Raw genomic sequence first — 21,561 nt, 5'->3', positions numbered from 1 at the left:
TAAATAAAAATTTCTAAAAGTGAAATTTCTCTCAGTAACTATTTAAAAAAAAAAAAACTTTCACCAAAGTTATCTCATCTCTCTGTTCAGAAACAAATCTGTATCATGTGATAATTTTTGTAGCTAACAAATATTTGCTTGTGCCATATCTGATGCCTCACTGACGAATCTAATGCAGTCTTCAGGAAAAGAAATATAAGGAATTTTTGGTTTTGACCAAAATAATCCAAAAAAGAAACATTGTGTTCTGCCATTACCAATAATCCAAGATAATGGAATTTATACAATTTCTTAATACCCAGACAGTGGGATAATTTTTAAAAATTAAACAAACTAATAAAAAGAAAACCTAACAAGTTACTATGTTGCATTTTGTGAAAGTGAAATATACCTACCAACTTTGAGCAACTTTGACTTAATTTCATATTCCATCTTTAATGCTGCCTCTCTACCTTCTTACCCCATTTTCATCCCCCACAAAAATGCCCCATTCCTTTTTTTTCTCCTTAAAGATACTTTCCCTCTGCTTTTCTCTCTTTCTCTCAAGGCTACCCTATTTCTCTAGTCTCCATTCATTTTCGTTTCTATGGTTGAGCTTAAAGTTTTCAGTGTTTAAAGGAGCTGAGAATAATAATTAATTCAAAGACTATATTGAGCACCTGTCTAGTAACATGTTCATATAACAGAGCATATTTTGGATCAGGCCTTAAATCTAAATCTTGCCTCAGCTGTTACTAGCATTGTGAACTTAGGCAAATCTCTGAGGTTTAGTTTTATATCTATAAAATAAAGTTAATAACATTCATCTTACTAGATTGTTGTAATATAACAATAAATATAACAGGGCCTAGTACATAGTATACTCTCATCCTATCTAATAAAGAGGGAATATGCTATGTTGAAAACGTAGCAAGGAGAGTAGAAAGAGCTGGTGGACACTTTAAAAGGGACAGATATTTTCTTATTCTCAAATACCATCATCTAGTTTTTCTGGGATGTAATTAACAGATATGGAAAAGGAATTTGCCTGGATCAAATAAAATGTGGTACACTGGAAACACAAATGTCCATTTATAGTAGAAAAGATGGCATATCAATACAATGAAGTGCTATGCTATAATAAACTATGACTACATGCAAAATATAGCATACAAACTACAATTACAATAAGTCTAGAATTGACAAAGAAATGCAAGGATATATACTAAACCTAAAAGCAAATTTTAAAAATATTTTATTCATTTCCTTCCTCTCTGAAATCAATAAAAATAAATATATATAGATATTTGAAAGATGTTAAAATAAATAAATCATATTTATACAGTGGCATACTACTCAGCAATAAAAGGAAAAAGTTACTGATAGACACAACATAGATAAATCTCAAAACTTTATATTAATAAAAGAAACCAGACACAAATCAGTATGTATATATGATTTCATTAGAAATGAAAAACCTATAGTTACTGAAAGTATGTCAGTAATTGTCTAAGGTCAGGTTTAGGAAGAACTGACTGGGATGGCATATAAGGAAACTTTCTGAGGTGGTGAAAACATTTTATATTGACTCTGGTGATAGTTGTATGGGTGCATAAATTTGTAAGAACTCATTTAACTATTCAATTAAAATGGGTGCATTTTATTATATGTAAAACAAACCTCAGTGAAGTTGATTTTTTTAAAGTTAATAATTCTTGAAATTAATCAAGGATGAAAAAGGGAATGGATTGATGATGAATACATATGTGATTAAGCAAATACAGTAAAATATTAACAGCTAGGTGGAACTCTTCATAAAATTTCAACTTCTCTGCATTCTTAAATATTTCATAATAAAATGTTGAAAAATTAAAATGTCTATATTGTACTTTATGAATAAAAACTAAACAGTCAATAGAAAGAAAGAAGGTTAAAAAAAAAAAAAAAGCATAGTTTTAACCAATAGAACAAGTAGGAATTCAAAAGGTAGGAATCTTTTTTTTCTCATTTAATTACTTTTTCCCCACTGCTTCTGGAATTATCATTCTGAAACTCTGATCCAAGTATATTACTTCAATGGCTAAAAACCTCCAAAATAAAGTATAAACTTCTAAGCAAAGATACTTGAAGATTTTCACCAATAGCTCCAACTTACATTTCCAACTTCATATTCTTTTTTTTCATTTTTAAATGTATTTTTATTTCATTATTACAGATATCTCCCTTTCTCCTCAGTATCTCCTCCTCACAGCCCCTACCCACCCCCAAGGTCTATTGCCTATGTCCATGGGCTGTGTATATAAATTCTTTAGTTTATCGCTCCTCATTCCCCACTACCCCACATTGAGCAATGTCAGTCTCTTTCATGCCTCCCTGATTCAGCTAAATCCACCTATAATCATCTACTTCAAAACCTAGCTCACCACTGCTTTTAAAAACCTTTACCAATTTCCCAAAGAAAAAGCAATCATTTTCTCTTCTGTGCTTTCACAACACTTCATCCATATCTGTATTCCAGTATTTATATCAATATTTCTACTAATATGTCTAGCTTCCAGGCCAAGTATAAGCTCCTGAGAACAATGTTAATGTATTATTTATTTTTACATCACCAAAATCTTGCAAAGTGTATGACTGTGATGAAGAAATTTTTGTTGAATCAATGAATGAGTAAATGAATAACTAAAGAAATTATGAGGTAAATCTATAAGTTTACTAAAATGATGTTTTGAATAATTTCTACTAACTTTAATTGAAGCATTTATTTTCTAGAATAAAAATATTATAATTTTAAAAGGATAGTCAACAGGCAATAATGGAAAACAGAATTATCACTTACCTCTGTGTATTCATCAAAAGTATGATCTTCCGCCTGAAAAGTCTCTATCATCTCAACTGCAGTGCCATCAAGGAGCCAATTATATTTTTCAACTGAAAATTAATAATCTAATTTAAGTATCAATAATACTCTTTTTTTAAAATAAGGCTTTTTTTATATGATCATGGAATGGAATAGCCCATTCAATTAATTATTATTATTATTAATTGAGTATTAACATACTAGTACATTAATAAAAATAGAATAAAATAGACTTAAGCAAACCAGGTTAAACACAGATATTTTAAAATAAAGATAAAAGGTTAAGTAATGATCTTAAAATAATTTAAGAGATAAAAATAAGCCAGTTAAGATTTTGCTTAAGATATCAAATAACAATTATCCATCCTGACTTCATACACACTAGAGAAGTCTATAAACTTGAGCTGCTATTCTTATAGATTACTTTACTTTTACCCTTAATTTAGCTTTCTTTTTTTTCCAGCATTTCTTCTTTCTACCTTTAGGCTTTATCACCCTGATCCAGTTAGCATTCTCTCTTTGAACCAGACAACAGAATTCAAGTGTCTTAGCTTTGATCCTTGATGCTGCCAATAGCTATGTCCATATTAACTACTGGCTCTTCCTGCTCTTTCATGACAGCCCCAGATAACCAAATATCAGCCAAATTCTACTAAAAATAAAATGTCATCCTTTTAATAATAAAAGGTATAATATTATATTTATCATATATACCGTATGTCTCATAGTGTTGTCTTGCACCTTCTAAGTTACGATGTACTGCCACCTTTAGCACATTAAGTGCCCACTGTATCACATGTTCTGGAAGTTCTGTGTCAAGATTTACAGCTGGTGAAGTTGCTGATAGCCAAGAGGGTATTGATTGGACATTCTAACATAAATAAAAATGACAGTTTATGAAATAACTATTTGTGTAATTGGTCTACTAGTATATGTACATCAAATATTCTTAAACATTCTTTTCAGATTTTAGTAACCCAAGAAAAGATAACGATGCAAAATAATGATTTAAATTTGTATAGTTTATAATCCTATATAATAAAAGCAAAACATGTAAATTGACCATATCTCTGTTACATTCATAAGCCAATCAGGAGTGAGTATGCAAATTAACCCAATACAGATAGTGGCTTAATTTGCATATGAAGGCGCCCAGCGGCCTGGGTCTCAGGAACATCCTCGGGACCCAGGCTGCTCCTATCCTATAGGCCCACGTGTAGGCCCTGAGCAGCCAGGGTCCCAGAACACCCCCAGCCACTCCAGGACTACGGGTGCAGGTGCCAAGGAGATGTTCCTGCCCTGCTGCTACTTGCGTGTGCATCGATGCCAAGTGGCAGCCCAGGTCCATGTCCCCCAGCCCGGCATCCACAATGCGGGGCTGCTGGCCTGCGGAGCATGCCCTAAGTGGCGGTGGCTGTCGCAGCCTGGGTCCACATCCCACAGCCTGGCTCCACAGCACGGGGCTGCTAGCCTGGGAGGCGTGCTTCCCACCCCCACCCCCAGGCCATGGGGGACATGCCCTTAGCCCAGTGGACACAACACGGGGGTCCTCTGCACATGAGCTGCAGAGAAAACACCTTTTCTTTTAAAAAATATTTTTTTTTGTATCGATTTTTTTACAGAGAAGAGGGGAGAGGGATAGACAGTCGGAAACATTAATAAGAGAGAAATATCGATCAGCTGCCTCCTGCACACTCCCACTGGGAATGTGCCCCCAACCAAGGTACACACCCTTGACTGGAATTGAACCTGGGAACCTTCAGTCTGCAGGCTGATGCTCTATCCACTGAGCCAAACCAGTTCAGGTGTATACACCTTTTCTGACCATGCATTGGCTAAGCTCCCTGTATACGGCCACTTGCAGTGTTCTTGGTAACTTGGATTATAAGATTCCAAAAAGGTGATTTAGGCTTTTTCTACCACACTCCTGGAGGAAAAAATGAAGGTCCGCTGCTGGAGGGACTAAGAAATGTCATATCCTGCCCTAGCTGGTTTGGCTCAGTGGATAGAACCTACTCTTGGACCACAGGGTCCAGGTTCAATTCTGATCAAGGGCATGTACCTAGGTTGCAGGCTCCTCCCTGGCCGGGGCCCAGTTCTGGGCTCATGAAGGAGGCAACCAATCAAAGTGTCCCTCTCACATTGGTGTTTCTCTCTGTTTCTCCCTCTCTCTTCCACACTCTCTAAAAAAATCAATGGAAACATATCCTCAGGTGAGGATAAAAAGAAAAAAAGAAAGAAATGTCATATCCTTGCTGGGTCCGGTTTGGCTCAATGGATAGAGCGTCGGCTTGGGGTCTGAAGGGTCCCGGGTTCGATTCCGGTCAAGGGCATGTACCTTGGTTGCGGGCACATCCCCAGTAGGGGGTGTGCAAGAGGCAGCTGATCGATGACTCTCTCTCGTCGATGTTTCTAACTCTCTATCTCTCTCCCTTCCTCTCTGTACAAAATCAATAAAATATATTAAAAAAAAAAAAAGAAATGTCATATCCTACGAAAGATACATCTTGAAAATGCCTAAAGAAAACTGTCATTTTTTCATGATGAAGGGTCTGGAGTCCATGTTGATGAAAACACCTTTGCAGCTGTGGTGGCTGGCAGTGGCTGCAGCAGCCAGGTGTTGGGGCTGGCAACTTCCCCTGATCAGCCTGGTCTCCTCCCATAGAGGGAGGCCTAAGCCATCAGTAAGACACCCCCTGAGAGCTCCCAGGCTAGGAGAGGGGGGAGGCTGGGCTGAGAGGCCCCCTTCCCAGTGCACAAATTTCATGCACCAGGCCCCTAGTCTAATATAAAACTTAAGTTGGGTTAGTTTTCTATCATTCAACAAATATTTATTGAGTAAATATAATATCAAAGTGACTATACTGGAAAGCTCTAGAAAAAAACAAACATAAGTTGGATCATGTACTGAAGTGGCTAACAACTCAGGGAAGTTGAGACATGCATAAAAGTGTCATAACTACAAGAGCAAATGTTATCTTCAACCAGAACACTTTCTCAAAGACAAAGCCCTTTGTTTTAAAGTAAAATAACTTGGAGTATGGAAATAAAGAGTTGTTACATTTCATGTATATAAATACTTTATGGAGCTTCAACTCAATTTGATATGTTGAAAAAGAGCCATATAAAAAAAAAACCTGATTAAAAAGAAAAAACTTGATAGATAAGGATGAAGCAATACCTGCAGAGCTTCAGCTATTCTCTCTACCAAACCAAAAACAACATCTTCCAAATCTTGAAAGGTAGGGTAAAATTCCATTTTATCTTCATCAAATGTCAATTCCATCTTAAATATTGGCAGCCCTCGTTCATCTTCTTGGTCAAAGAGCTTTACAAATCCTTCTACAGTTCTCTTTAAGAGATCCTTTATCTGCATGACAGTATAAATTACTATTAATCTTTAAAGTACAAGTTCAACCTTTAACTAAAACAAGTTTATAATTAAGTCATTCTATCAATCCATTTAATCCTGAAAATTATCTTCCTTCAGCATATATGTTATTTTGTTGTTGTTATTCCTCACCTAAGGAGATTTTTTCCATTGCTCTTCAGAGAGAGTGGAAGAGTGAAGGGTGGGAGAAGAGAAAGAGAAACATCAATGTGAGAGAGACATCCACTGGTTGCCTCCCGCACACACCCCAAACAGGTGAGGGGAGTAAACCTATAGTTCAGGTACATACTCTTGACCATGAATCATACTCAAAACCCTTGGGTTTGTGGGGAGACTTTTAACCACTGAGCCTTGCCAGCCAGGGCTCTTTTTTTTTAAATCCTCACCTAGGGATATGTTTTTTATTGATTTTAGAGAGAAAGAAAGAGAGAGAGAGAAAGAGAGGGAGAGAGAGAGAGAGAGAGAGAGAGAGAGGCAGACAGACATTGATGTGAGAGAGAAACATTGATCAGTTGCCTCCCATTAGCAACTGACCCAGGATCAAACCCACAACCTAGGTATGTACCCTGACCAGGAAATGAACCCATAACCATTTTGGTATATGGGATGACACTCCAACCAACTGAGCCACTGGTCAGGGCAGCACAGTATGTTCTAAATAAATGTAGTCTAAAATAATAAATGAAAAATATATGCAAACTTTCATATTTTTATAGAATATCAACAATCTTAAAATGGCAACTCAGAATCTTCCACACTCTAGTAATTTTGCCCCTAGAAGACCAAACAACATGGTGAAGACTGAGGATAGGGGAACCCTTACCCTGAGGGTGAGGGTACCATGGGATGACAGGTACATGGGGTGAGAGGGATTAGTAAAGAAAGGCTAGCTGCTATTGTCACAAGAGCAAATTGTTCAATATTCATAAATTTTGTAAGCCCGTTACTAAACCTTTGGATGCTTGAAATTCATCATGGTGGGAATATTTATGCCATGGAAATTAGCAAACATTACAAATCAGAGTGGTTGTTGTTATTGTTGTTCCTGGAAAGCCAAATTTCCAGCACACCATTTGTTTAGGGTGAAGAAGCTACTGGAACTTAGAAATATGCACAATACATGACCAAAGTATGAGTAATCACTATATATAAAAGCCAACCACCCAGCACACTGTAACGACTGGAATGACTGGTCGCTATGACACACACTGCTGCCAACCAACCAGCCAGATGGGAGGGGCGGTTCCTCCCCTGATTGGCCCTGCCCCCAATAGGCCCCCCATACCCTGATCAGAGGCAATGCTCACCAGTCAAACTCCCGTATCCCCTCCCCACACCTGGTCTGGCCCAATCAGCCCCCATTGGGGCAGTCCAACTGGATCCCACTCGTGCACAAATTCATGCACCTGGTCTTTACTGTGTTCTCATCTTTAACCAACTGTTTGAAAATTTACCCAAACAGACAAATATAGATCTAAATGATCTTCAAAATGTTCCTCATCTCACCTGGCCAATGTGGTTCAGTGGTTGAGTCTTGATCTATGAACCAGGAGGTCATGGTATTTGGGGGGGACTTTTTAAAAATTTCTTTATTGATTAAGATATTACATATGTGTCCTTATCCCCCCATTACCCTCTCAACTCCCACACTCATGCCCTCACCATCACCACCCTGTTGTCTGTGTCTATTGGTTAGGCTTATATGCATGCATACAAGTCCTTTGGTTGATCTCTTTCTCTTAACCCCACCTTCCCCTACCTTCCCTCTGAGGTTTGATGATCTGATTGATGTTTCTCTGTCTCTGGATCTGTTTTTCTTCACCAGTTTATGTTGTTCATTATATTCCATAAATGAGTGAGCTAAAAGATACTCCAACCAACTGAGCCACCAGTCAGGGCAGCACAGTATGTTCTAAATAAATGTATTCTAAAATAATAAATGAAAAAATATGTCATCCTTGTCTATCAGGTTGTTTTTTATCATTCTCTGACTGGGTTATTTCACTTAGCATAATGCTCTCCAGATCCACCCATGCTGTTGCAAATGGTAAGAACTCGTTCTTTTTTACTGCAGCATAGTATTCCATTGTGTAGAAGTACCATAGTTTTCTAATCCACTCATCTGCTGATGGGCACTTAGGCTGTTTCCAAATCTTAGCTATGGTGAATTGTGCTGCTATGAGCATAGGAGTACATATATCCTTTCTGATTGGTGTTTCTAGTTTCTTGGGATATATTCCTAGAAGTGGATTACTGGGTCAAATGGGAGTTTCATTTTTAGTTGTTTGAGGAAACTTCATAGTGCTCTCCATTGAATGGCTGCATCAGTCTGCATTCCCACCAGCAGTGTACAAGGGTTCCTTTTTCTCTGCATCCTTGCCAGCACTTGTCATTTTTTTGATTTGTTTATGATAGCCATTCTGACAGGTGTGAGGGTGGTACCTCATTGTTGTTTTGATTTGTATCTCTCTGATGATTAGTGACTTTGAGCATATTTTCATATGCCTTTTGGCCTTCTGTATGTCCACTTTAGAAAACTGTCTATTTAGGTCCATTGCCCATTTTCTGATTGAGTTGTTTATCTTTCTTTTGTTAAGTTGTATGAGTTCCCTGTAAATGCTGGAGATTAAACCCTTATCGATGATAACATTGGCAAATATGTTCTTCCATGCAGTGGGCTTTGTGTTTTTTTGTTTTGTTTTGTTTTCTTTTTTTTTAATTAAATTATTATTTTTGTACATATACAATGCCCCCCCCCCCCCCCCCCCCGTACATACCCTCCCTCCCTGTGATGTTTGTTGATGGTTTCTCTTGCTGTGCAAAAGCTTTTTATTTTGATGTAGGGCAACAGTATCAGTGAAGAAATTGCTTCGGCATATGTCTGAGATTTTTGCTGCCTGTGAATCCCTCTAGTATTTTTATGGTTTCCCGTCTTATGTTTAAGTCCTTTATCCATTTTGAGTTTATTTTGTATATGGTGTAAGTTGTTGGTCTACTTTCATTTTTTTTTTTTTTTTTGCATGTATCTGTCCAATTTTCCCAACACCATTTATTGAAGAGACTGTCTTGACTCCATTGTATGTTCATGCTTCCTTCATCAAATATTAATTGGCATAGTGGTTTGGGTCAATTTCTGGTTTCTCTATTTTATTCCATTGATCTATATGTCTATATTGATCTATTGTGCCAGTACCAGGCTGTTTTGAGAACAGTGGCCTTGAAATACAGCTTGAAATCTGGTATTGAGATCCTACCTACTTTATTCTTCTTTCACAGGATTGCTGCAGCTATCTGGGGTCTTTTTTTATTCCAGATAAATTTTTGGAGAGTTCTTTCTAGATCTGTGAAATATGCCATTGGTGTTTTAATGAGGAATGCATTGAATCTATAGATGGCTTTGGGTATTATGGACATTTTGATGATGTTGATTCTATCAATCCATGAACACAGTATGTTTTCCATCTGTTTATGTTTTCCTCTATCTCTTTGTTCAGTGTCATGTAGTTTTCCACATATAGGTCTTTTACCTCCTTAGTTAAATTTATTCTTAGGTATCTTAATTTTTTTGGTCCAATTGTAAATGGGATTGCTTTTTCAGCCTCTCTTTCTGAAAGTTCATTATTAGTGTATAGAAATGCCATAGATTTCTTGGCATAAATTTTGTATCCTGCTACATTGCCAAATTCATTTATTAAGTCGAATCATTTTTTGATGGAGTCTTTAGGGTTTTCTATGTACAGTGTCATGTCATCAGCGACATGTTTTGCTTCTTCTTTTCCAATTTGGATGCCTTTTATTTCTTCTTCTTGTCTGAATGCAATGGCTAGTACTACCAGTACTATGTCAAACAGGAGTGGTGAGAGTGGGCATCCCTGTCTCATTCCTATTCTTAGGGGAAATGGTTTTAGTTTTTGCCCATTAAGTATGATGTTGGCTATGCGTTTGTCATATATGGCTTTTATTATTTGAGGTATGATCCTTTTATTCCCACGTTGCTAAGAGTTTTTATCAAGGAAGGGTATTGAATTTTGTCAAATGATTTTTCTGCGTCAATTGATATGACTATGTGGTTTTTATCTCTCAATTTTTTATGTGATGTATCACATTTATTGATTTGCAAATATTGTACCATCCTTGCATTCCCTGGATGAATCCATATTTATATTTAAAATACCAAACTAATTTCAATAACATTATCACTTAAAATACATAAAACATATTTACCTGATTTGACATAAGGGTCGAAACACAGCTATAAAATGAATCCAACTTTTCAGGTTTAATGCCTTCAAGAGCTTCCTTCTTGGTAAAAAGATTTATAACCTTTGGATACCATGTGTTCATTATCCTCTCTTCTGCCTTCCTAGCTTGTATTGATATATCATTTTTCAGTGATTCACAATCAATTGGGCCTTTAGCTCTATTATGAGAAAAATAAAAATTATTTTAAAGCAAATGATAGATATTGGTTTTGATATATAATTGTTAAAACAAATAAGAAATTTAAAAATTTTTGAAATCTAAAGAAAAGTTCTGGAGATTTATCAATGAATTTTAAAAATTATATAGTCAAACATATAAAGACTCAAACAGGAGACATTCACATTTTAAATTTTAATTAATAAATATGGCTTTTACCTAATTCCTGTTAAGTCCAGCAAAACTGTATTAGCAAATGTCTTGTGACCAAGGTCCAATAACATGTTCATAATTGGATGAACAATGTGCAAATTAGATAATATTTTATTTCTTGCTTGCATATAGTTAGAATGCCAAGGATTGGAATAATTCAGGCCTCTGGAAAGCAATACACCATGTTAAACAGAATTCAAACAATATACTCTTAATTTTAGAAATAATATTTATGACATGGAATTAATAATAAAGAGAGAAAACTGGGAATTGAGAAGAGGGAAATGTGGTCAGCCATGGAGGACTTAGGAAATATGCATATAATAAAAATACATCAAGATTTTGAAAGTGCGTTATCTTCAGAAAGAACAAAGGTCATTTAAATTTTTAAATTAAATTATTGGACTAACATTGATTAATAACATGGTTTCAGGTGTACAACTTTATAATACAGCATCTGTATATTCCATTGTGTGGTTACCACCCTAAGTCTAGTCTTCTGTCACCAAATATTTGACTCCCTTTCCCCTCTTCATACTTTCCCTATCTCTTTCCCCTCTGCTAACTACTATACTGAGAATAGGGATCATTTGTAGGCAAGGAAGGCTGATGGGCCAGGCATGAGTACCCTGCCAACTTTCACTGTGCTCTGGCTCAGTTACCTTGGACAGAGATAAATCAATTGGGGAGAAAGGATAGAGAAATCTATTTGGCATACACCAACCTCACTTAAAGTCAAATTGAACTGTGCATCCATATAAGTTCCCCTAATTGTATAGACTAAAACTAGATAAGTATATCATAGAGGATACTTTGGGGGAGAAAGAAAAAACAGCAGTAGTACTATTTTTTTCGGTGTTTCACAACTGTAGACTTAAATATAAGATCAGTTTATTTTCTTTTTCTTAAATATTTTTATTGATTTCAGAGAGGAAGGGAGAGAGAGAGAGAGAGATGGAAACATCAGTGATGAGAGAGAATCATTGATCGACTACCTCATGCCCACCACTGGGGATTGAGCCCACAACCGGGGCATGTGCCCTTGACTGGAATCAAACTCGGACCTTTCAGTCCACAGACTGAGCCAAACCAGCCAGGGCAAGATCAGTTTATTTTCAATCTATTACCAAAACCCAAGGGTAGCCGAAACCGGTTTGGCTCAGTGGATAGAGCGTCGGCCTGCAGACCGAGGGGTCCCGGGTACGATTCCAGTCAAGGGCATGTACCTTGGTTGCAGGCACATACCCAGTGGGGGGTGTGCAGAAGGCAGCTGATCAATGTTTCTCTCTCATTGATGTTTCTAGCTCTCTATCCCTCTCTCTTCCTCACTGTAAAAAATAAATAAAATATTAAAAAGAAACAAGGGTAGCACTGTTTTTAAAATAATTTACTCACACAGGGAATTCAGGTAAAGGACCTCCATCATCTTCAAGCCAGCTAACTGAAGGTTTCACAAGAACACTCTTCACTAAAATACATATATGTATTAATACTTCTTTAAAACCCTTTAAATATGATCAATAACATTTTGATCCAAGATTTTACAGAGAAAAAAATAAAAATCCATCAATTTGGAATTTCATAATTTCAAAAAAATGTTTACTAGGATAGTCCTTTTGTTAATATATTCCAATAAAGCTTATAATCTTTAAGCATGAGCCCAGTAATCTTTCATAATATTGATACATAATTCTAGACTTTCCTCTCATTGTAGATTGCTTCAAAAATAAAGTTTTTTTCTGCTTAGTTTATTTAAATAAAACTATAGTAAAATATTTTCTATAACTCAAATCAAAGTTTCTAACTCTTGATATTGAATGGTACAGTTTACTGTACATTAAATGATTATAAGAAAAAAATCCCTTTACTTGAAACAAAATCACACTTTTGATATTACTTTAGCCTTACTTTGAAAGTAAATTCAAATATAGTACAGCTTCAGTAAGTTCTCTTTCTGTCTATTGAAAAGTGCCTGGCATGGCCTCTTAAGAAAATTTATTCCAATAAAAATTGCAAAGGTTAAATCCCTAACAAATCTCCCCAGATCTGTTAATATTATCTTATAATCTAGTACGTTATGCAGCAAAAATTATATAGAATAAGTGCAATCTAAAAAAGCTATTTAGCTAATCCTACTTAATAAAAGCATAATATGCAAATTAACCATCAGTCTGCTATACCCACAAGCCACGCCCATCATCCATGCTCACCAGCCAATCAGAGCGAGTAAACCCAAATAAACCCAACCAAGATGACTACAGCCACAGAGAGCAGGAATGAGGCTTGGATTTTCCAGGCAATGGAGGAAGCCAAGCTTTCCACCTGCCCTTGCCGGGGTAGGCCTCCACTCAAGGCTACAAAGTTTCAATTATAGAAGGTAAACAAATCCAAATAGAAATGGCAGCAGCCATGGAGCTGGAAAGAGAAGGAGGCTAGGGTTGCCCCCGGCATCAAAAGAAGCAAAGCTTTCCGCACAACCTGGCCAGCCCAGGCCTCCGGGATTGGGCCTAAATAGGCAATTGGACATCCCATGAGGGGTCCCAGAATGGAGAGAGTGCAGGCTGGGCTGAGGGACATCCCTCCTCCATGCATGAATTTCGTGTACTGGGCCTCTAGTCCTAATAAAATATTAATATGCAAATTAACCATCATTCTGCTACACCCACAAGCCACACCCACAAGACAATCAGGAGCAAGTATGCAAATTAACCAAACCAAGAAGCCTTCAGTCACAGGGAGCAGGAGGCTTGGGTTTCCCAGGCAATGGAGGAAGCCAAGCTTTCCATAGACCCTGGCAGGCCCAGGCCTCCACTCAAAGCTACAAAGTTTCAATTATAGAAGATAAATAAATCCCAACAAAAATGGCTGCAGCCACAGAGCGAGCAGAAGGCTTGTCTCCTCTCAAGGTTACAAATTAGAGAAATTACAAATTGTAGGTAATTTGTAATTAACAAATTACAAATTGTAGGTAATACATGGTATCCAAATTTGCCTACAACTGAATTATAGAAGATAAATAAATCATGGCCTCTGCTTGGGTCACTGGGGGGCATGGCCAGCCTGCAAACCAACATAGGCCCCTCGCCCTGGCCACCCCATGCCCCAAGGGAACTCCCATCCTGATCCGGGACATCCTTCAGGGCAAACCAGCTGGCCCCCACCTATGAACCAGGCCTCTAACTATCCTATTTAATAAAAGGGTAATATGCAAATTGACCATCACTCCAACATACAAGATGGCTGCCCCCATGTGGACACAAAATGGCCAGCATGGGAGGGCAATTGGAAGGCACCAGGTCTGCAAAGGAGGACAGTTGTGGGTGATCAGGCCAGCAGAGAAGGACAGTTAGGAGGGATCAGGCCTGCAAGGGAGGGCAGTTGGGGGTGATCAAGCCTGCAGGGGAGGGCAGTTGGGGGTGATCAGGCCAGCAGAGGAGGGCAGTTGGGGGTGACCCAGGCCTGAAGGGGAGAGCAGTTGGGGAGGATCAGGCCTGCAGGGGAGGGGAGTTGGGGGTGACCAGACCTGCGGGGGTAGGGGGGCAGTTAGGGGCAAACTGGCTGGCAGGGAGCAGTCAGGCATCAATCAGGCTAGCAGGCAGAAGTGGTTAGGGGCAATCAGGTAGGCATAGAGGCAAGCAGTTGGGTACCAGCAGGTCTAGATTGTGAGAGGGATGTCACAATCCCGGTAGGATTGGGCCTAAATGGGCAGTCAAGACATCCCTCAAGGAGTCCCAGATTGGAGAGGGTGCAGGCTGGGCTGAAGGACACCCCACCCCCATGCATGAATTTCGTGCACCAGGGCTCTAGTAAGAACATAAAAAGTAACTAAAAAATGGCCTTAACTTGCAAATATTTTGACATTATAGGCTCAAATAAATAAAAATATTTAAGAATACAGATAGCTAAATGTATAACATGCATTAGTTGCATTTCTGCTTTTTAGCAGGGGAGCAAAGGTGCTATATATCACTTACCCAAATATCTCTTTGTGCTTTTTTCAAAGTCCCTTGACACCTCACTGATGAGATTTTGAAGGAGTTCTTCTCTTTTTTTCCCTTGCTTTAAAGACTCAGGTACCAGCATTAACATGTGATCCAGCCATTCCTGCTGAATAGGTACTATAGGACTACTTTCTACACATTGCTTCATATAAATATAGTTCAACTGAGAACATAAGAAGAAGAAAGTAAATGTTCTAAATTAAGTAGCATTTCAATGTTACTACTAAGTTCTGTGTTCTCAAGACAAAATTTTCCCTAAGAATAAAAACACTTGTATATTGCAAAATAACATATTTTCAGAATAAAAAGATTTTAACCCAAAATAAAATCTACAGATACCATTTTATATTAATCTTTATTTATGATGAGTTCTCACCGAAACAATGTTCTTGGTGTATTTCTCCTTTTCTCAAGGCAAATCAAAGACCTTTTATCTAAATTCCTTCACTCAACAAATATTCACAAATTCAACAAATATTTAGATATTATTCCAAATGCTAAGGATACAGTAGTAAATATATATATATATATATATATATATATATATATATATATATATATATATATATATGTATATATAAGTCCATGCTGTCTTGGAGATTACATTTTGGTACAAAGAAGTATAATTTCATAAATTCTCCCCTAACAGTGAGTAGTATAACAAAAATAGATACAAACAAATAGAAAGACAACACTAGATCTTGGTGAAGACATTTTAACATAATGAAAATTTTAGTTTGTACCAAAATTAGATTAATGCAATACTAATATAAATATGAACACATATTTTTATGGAACTAGACAAGTTAGCATAGAATTCATGTGGAAAATAAACATGTCAGAGTAACCAAGAAATCCATGAGAAAGAAAACCTACAAGGAAGGACTAGCCCTAGGAGACATTAAAATCTACACTAAATAAAAGAGAAAGATGCAAATTGACCATACCTTCTTGATGCCCACCAGCCCATCAGGAGTGAGTATGCAAATTAATCCAACAAAGATAGATAGTAGGTTAACTTGTATACACAGGTGGCCAGAGGCCAGGGGTGGGATGCTTGTGCCATCGCCATGGTGACAACTCAGGTGCTCTGCACCCCTCCAGCCACTCCGGGCCTCTGGGCAGTGTGGGAAGGTGGAAGGCAACTCTGGGCATAAGCGAAGGCAGAAAGGTGGCTCAAGCCAGGGCAAAGGCAGTGCTGGCAGCAGGGGAAGGAAGACCCATTCTTGCACAAATCTTCGTGCATCGGACCTCTAGTAAACCTTAAAATTTATTTAATTAGAACAGTGTAGTACGGGTGCATGAATAGATTATCCAATGGTAAAAGATGGAAAGTCTAGAAATAGGTCCAGTCCACAAGAAATTTTAGTATATGGTAAATGTGGCATCTCAAATTACTGGAGCAAAGATGTTTCTTTTTATTTATTTTTATTGATTTCAGAGAGGAAAGGAGAGAGAGACAGAAACATCAATAATGAGAATCATTGATTGGCTACCTCCTTCATGCCTCTTACTGGTGATTGAGCCTATAATCCTGGCAATTGAACCATGACCTCCTGGTTCATAAACCACTGAGCCACACCAGCCAGACCAAAGATGAAGTACTGGAATAACTAGTTAGCCATGTGGAAAAAGATAAATGTAATCAATACCTTACACTATGAACAGGAATAAATTCCAAATAGTTCAGGAATTTAAATTAAACAGTGGAACTATACAAAGACTAGGGGGAAAATAATTAATTTTTTGGTAACTTGAGTGTATAGAAAAATTTCTATCCTGCAAATTCCAGATACAAAAGGGAAAAAATAATCAAAAAAATTCTGACTACATAAAAATGTTTGCATTGTGTAAAAAACAAAGTCATAATATCAAGGTCAAAAAAACATCTGACAATCTGGTATGTTGCAATATATACCTCAAAGTATAAAAAAAATACTTAAATTTAGTAAATAGATAAACCTTAAAATCATTATGTTAAATAAAATAAGCTGGTGACAAAAAAAAAAAAACAGCACATTATTCCACTTATATGAGGTATCCAGAGTTGTCAAACTCAAATTCATAGAAACAGGAAACAGAATGGTAGTTGCCAGGAACTGAAGAGGTAAATGAGGAGTTGTCATTTAATAAGTTTCTGTTTTAAAAGGCAAAATTCTGGAAATGGAAATACTTAACATCATTAAACTGTACAATTAAAATGGTTAAGATAATAATTTTTATGTTAGCCCAGCTGGCATGGCTCAGTGGTTGAGTGTCAACCTATGAACCATGAGGTCACAGGTTTGGATTCCAGTCAGGGCACCTGCCTAGGTTTCAGGTTCAAGCCTATCAGTTGGGGCATACAGGAAGCATCCAATCAATGATTCTGTCTCATCACTGATGTTTCTATCCCTCTCTCCCTTACTCTTTGAAATAAATAAAAATACATTTTTTTAAATAATAAATGTTATGTTAGTTGTATTTTATAATTTTATTAATGTAGGAAAAAATAAGACCAAAATCCAATAGAAAATTAGGCAGAATATATAAACCATTTCACAATAAAAATATTATTAAGATAGCCCTTAAACTTATGAAAAAATGTTAATCTCACTCATAAAAGCAGATTTAAACCACCCTGAGATCCTATTTGTCAGCTAATTGAAAAAAAAAATTATAAGCCCCAAATACTGTGATAAGACTATAAAGAAGCAACACCCTCATAAACTGTGAGTAGGAAGGCAAATTACCACAACTCATGTGGAATGAAACTTTGTAATATCTAATAAAACTACATATTGATCCAGAAGTTCCACTTTTAGAAACTGAAAATAAACCCACAACAAAATGAAAACGCATATACACAAGGTTATTCACTGCAGCAAAATATTGGAAGCATTTAAGAAGGGCTGAAAAATTTGTTTTAATGTATGAGGGTTTTAGGGTCCTTCCCCACCCCCACACCCCACTATATGAAAGCAAAATCCTAGTAAAAGGAAAGAGGTGTGTGAATGCCGAGTGGGTAGGCTTGGGTTTGGAGATAGATATAGATATAGATATAGATATAGATATAGATATAGATATAGATATAGATATAGATATAGATATAGATATAGATATTATTGATTTTTTACAGAGAGAAGGGAGAGAGATAGTTAGAAACATCGATGAGAGAGTGTCATCGATCAGCTGCCCTTGACCGGAATCGAACCTGGGACCTTTCAGTCCACAGGCCGACACTCTATCCACTGAGCCAAACCGGTTTCAGCGGTTTGACTTTTTGTAGTCAGGCTTTCTGAACATGGAGATGTTAGATGCTACATCCTGAACGTGGGGCCCTTCAGTTCTAAAAACTTTTATGAAAAAGCCTGTCACTTGAACCCAAACCCAAGTCCTCTCATTGCCTCTTTGCTATCTGTTCAGGAAGAATATGACCAGTTCACACTTTTCGGAACAAGGGAGGAACCATTTGCCTACCTTATGATAAAACGACTCAGTGCTTATTTTTAAAGCCGGATTTTAAAAATTGGGTAGTATGAATGACAATGAGTGAGCTACTTTTAAGAGCACCCTGTAGTTTTATAGTTCTTATTCTAAACGTAAAGTTTTATAGTCCTTTGGGAGAAACTACAAGCCACCGTCTGCACAGACAGCACAGTGGTTTGGGGCGGCTCTCCCACAGCTCGGTGTACTGCAGGAGCCTCAGCCATTCTCCTCTTCCTCCCGAGTTACTTTGAAATGGCCTTTTTTTTTTTCTTTTCTTTTGTACATTTTGGCTACAGTATCGGTGGTAGAATATACTATAATATGGATCATCTCTACTTCTGTATTTATTTATTTATTATTAGACCACAGTCAACCACAGTCTTCTTTTCCCCTTCCACCTCTCTTTGCCTGTAGGATATACTGTATGTAGTCATGCACTTTGTATTAATATATTAGAAATCTACAGATCTGTTTTGTACTTTTTTATACTGTTGGATACTTATACTCAAAACTTTTACTAGGTTGTTGAATAAATTTAGTCTTATTAGAAAATAAATAAAAAAAGAATAAATTATTATATATTCCATACATTGGTAGTCTGTGCAGCAGTAAAAAAGAATGAGGAAATTGAATCAACACCTTAAATGTACACAATGTTATATATCAATTGATAAAGCTGGCAAGAAGAAAAGAATGAAAATCTCTATGAATTAATATGGAATAAGTTCTAGAATAAACAAAATGCAAAGGATATTTATAATCTGATGCATTTTGTGTAAGATAAAAGAAAAAGAAAAAACATGTTATGTTCTTTTATGAAAAATGAATCACAGGAAAAACAAGCCAGAAATAATGAGTGTGGTTATATAATGGAGAGGACTGGAATGAGTAGAAAGTATGGGAAGGATGGGCACAGGGTAAAAGGGACAGAAGTATACATTTTACTATAGTTCTGACTTTTAAGCCATGCTATTGTTTCACATGCTCAAATTATAAGTAAAGAAAATCAGTAAGAATGGGGGAGAGAGGGCGGGGAAAGACACTTTAAAAAAATACACACAGAGCCGAGACCGGTTTGGCTCAATGGATAGAGCGTCGGCTTGGGGACTGAAGGGTCCCGGGTTCGATTCCGGTCAAGGGCATGTACCTTGGTTGCGGGTATGTTTCTAACTCTCTATCTCTCTCCCTTCCTCTCTGTACAAAATCAATAAAATATATTAAAAAAAATAAATAAATAAAATAAAAAAATAAATAAATAAAAATAAAAAAATACACACAGAAAAAGAAATGAAGCTAACTTGATATCCAATATAATAAAGAGATAATATGCAAATTGACAATCACTCCAACACACAAGATGGCCATCCCATGTGGTCAAAGACGGCTGCTACAAGATGGCCTGAAGGGGAGGGCAGTTGGGGGTGACCAGGCCTGTAGGGGAAGACAGTTAGGGACAATCCAGCTGACAGGGTAGTAGTTAGGTGTCCACCAGGCTGAAAGGGGAGCAGTTAGTGGATGATCAGGCTGGTAGGCAGAACTGGTTAGGGGCAATCAGGCAGGCAGACAAGCGATTGGGAGCCAGTAGTCTTGGTTAGAGCCATGTCCAACTGCCCTGTTGGATCAGGCCTTAATGGGCAGTTGGACATCCCTCAAGGGATCCCAGACTGGAGAGGGTTCAGGGTGGACACACACACCCCTGTGCACAAATTTCATGCACCAGGCCTCTAGTCAACTTAATAGTCATACTGGAAGAGGTTTAGAACTAACCATGGTAACTTTTGAACACAGCATTTAGATTATGTACCTTCAAGCTAAGTATAAAAAATTATAGAAAAATATTGAACTATAGTGAATAGGTTTGTTTTTCATGTGTTATGTGTTATTAATTTTATAAATGTTTATGTATATTCTAGGATTTAACAAAATCCATATATATAAAAGCCAAATATACAAAGTGTCACCTCAGGAGTTCAACTGACCAGGAGTTCAACCCACTGAGAGTTCAATCCATCAGTATGATGTGTGCTGACCACCAGAGGGCAGCGCGAATGAAGGAAGGTCCTGGCCAGCAGGCAGTAGCTGATAGGGACCCTACCTGTATACGAATTTTGTGCACTTAGCCTCTAGTCCTATTTAATAAGAGAGTAATATGCAAATTGACCGTACCTCTGCTACACCCATAAGACACGCCCAACAGCCAATCAGGAGCGAGTATGCAAATTAACCAAACCAAGATAGCTATGGCCCCAGAGAAAGAGAAGGCTTGAGTTTCCATACACCCTGAGCCAAGCTTTCCATACACCCTGGCCTGTCTTGACCTCCGCTTAAGGTTACAAAATTTCAATTATAGAAGTTAAATAAATCCCAACAAAAATGGCTGCGGCCACAGAGCAAGCATGAGGCTTGGCTCTTCTAAAGGCTACAAAGTTTCAATTATATAAAATAAATAAATCCCAGACATCAGGGCCTCCACTTAGGTCACTGGCGGGGCATGGCCAGCCTGCAAACCACCACAGGCCCCCTGCCCAGGCAGCCCCACGCCTCTAGGACACCCTTCAGGGCCAGCTGGCCCCAACCTGTACACCAGACCTCTATCCTATTTAATCCTATCTAATCAAAGAATAATATGCAAATTGACCATCACTCCAACACAAAGATGGCTGCCCCCACGTGGACACAAGATGGGCAGCATGGGAAGGCAGTTGGGAGGGACCAGGTCAGCAAGGGAGGTCAGTTGGGGGCATTCAAACCTACAGGAGGGTAGTTAGGGGTGACCAGGCCATTAGAGGAGGGAAGTTGGGGGGGGATCCAGGCCTGCAGGGAAGAGCAGTTGGGGATACCAGGCCTGTAGGGGAGGGCAGTTGGGGGGGACCAGGCCTGAAGTGGAAGGCAGTTAGGGTAACAAGTCCTGCAGGGGAGGGCAAATAGTGGCAAACAGGCTGGCTGGGGAGTGGTTAGGGGGTGATCAGGCTGGCAGGCAAAAGCAATTAGGGGCAATCAGGAAGGCAGGCAGGCAGGCAAGCAGTTGGGAGCCAGCAGTCCTGGATTGTGTGAGATTGGATGTCCGACTGTCCATTTAAATTCATGCACCAGGCCTCTAGTAAATAAATAATTGTGGTTCTTAATAGCCAGGTTTCTCAAAAGACTCGAATGAACCCTGTGTTGTTGAAAACCACCTGAAGTCTAGTTGAACAAGTCCTATATCTAAGAATACATAGAAATCATGTAGA

The 21,561-nt window shown here is 37.9% G+C and overlaps 1 protein-coding gene across 1 annotated transcript in view; it reads right to left on the bottom strand.

Annotated features, from left to right (window-relative positions):
* DNAH12 (dynein axonemal heavy chain 12) overlaps positions 1-21,561 on the bottom strand; it is a 203,643-nt gene that overhangs the window by 167,051 nt on the left and 15,031 nt on the right. The window contains exons 6-12 of the mRNA XM_036430765.2: positions 14,837-15,026; positions 12,258-12,330; positions 10,869-11,027; positions 10,455-10,650; positions 6,021-6,209; positions 3,554-3,710; positions 2,819-2,910 (exon numbers count right to left, since the gene is read on the bottom strand). Coding sequence (XP_036286658.1) covers positions 2,819-2,910; positions 3,554-3,710; positions 6,021-6,209; positions 10,455-10,650; positions 10,869-11,027; positions 12,258-12,330; positions 14,837-15,026 — 1,056 coding nt within the window. The remainder of the gene's footprint in view (positions 1-2,818; positions 2,911-3,553; positions 3,711-6,020; positions 6,210-10,454; positions 10,651-10,868; positions 11,028-12,257; positions 12,331-14,836; positions 15,027-21,561) is intronic.

Source organism: Pipistrellus kuhlii, unplaced genomic scaffold (genome assembly GCF_014108245.1).
Source record: "Pipistrellus kuhlii isolate mPipKuh1 unplaced genomic scaffold, mPipKuh1.p scaffold_m20_p_11, whole genome shotgun sequence".
NCBI lineage: Eukaryota > Metazoa > Chordata > Mammalia > Chiroptera > Vespertilionidae > Pipistrellus > Pipistrellus kuhlii.
This window is presented reverse-complemented; position numbering and strand designations above follow the sequence as displayed.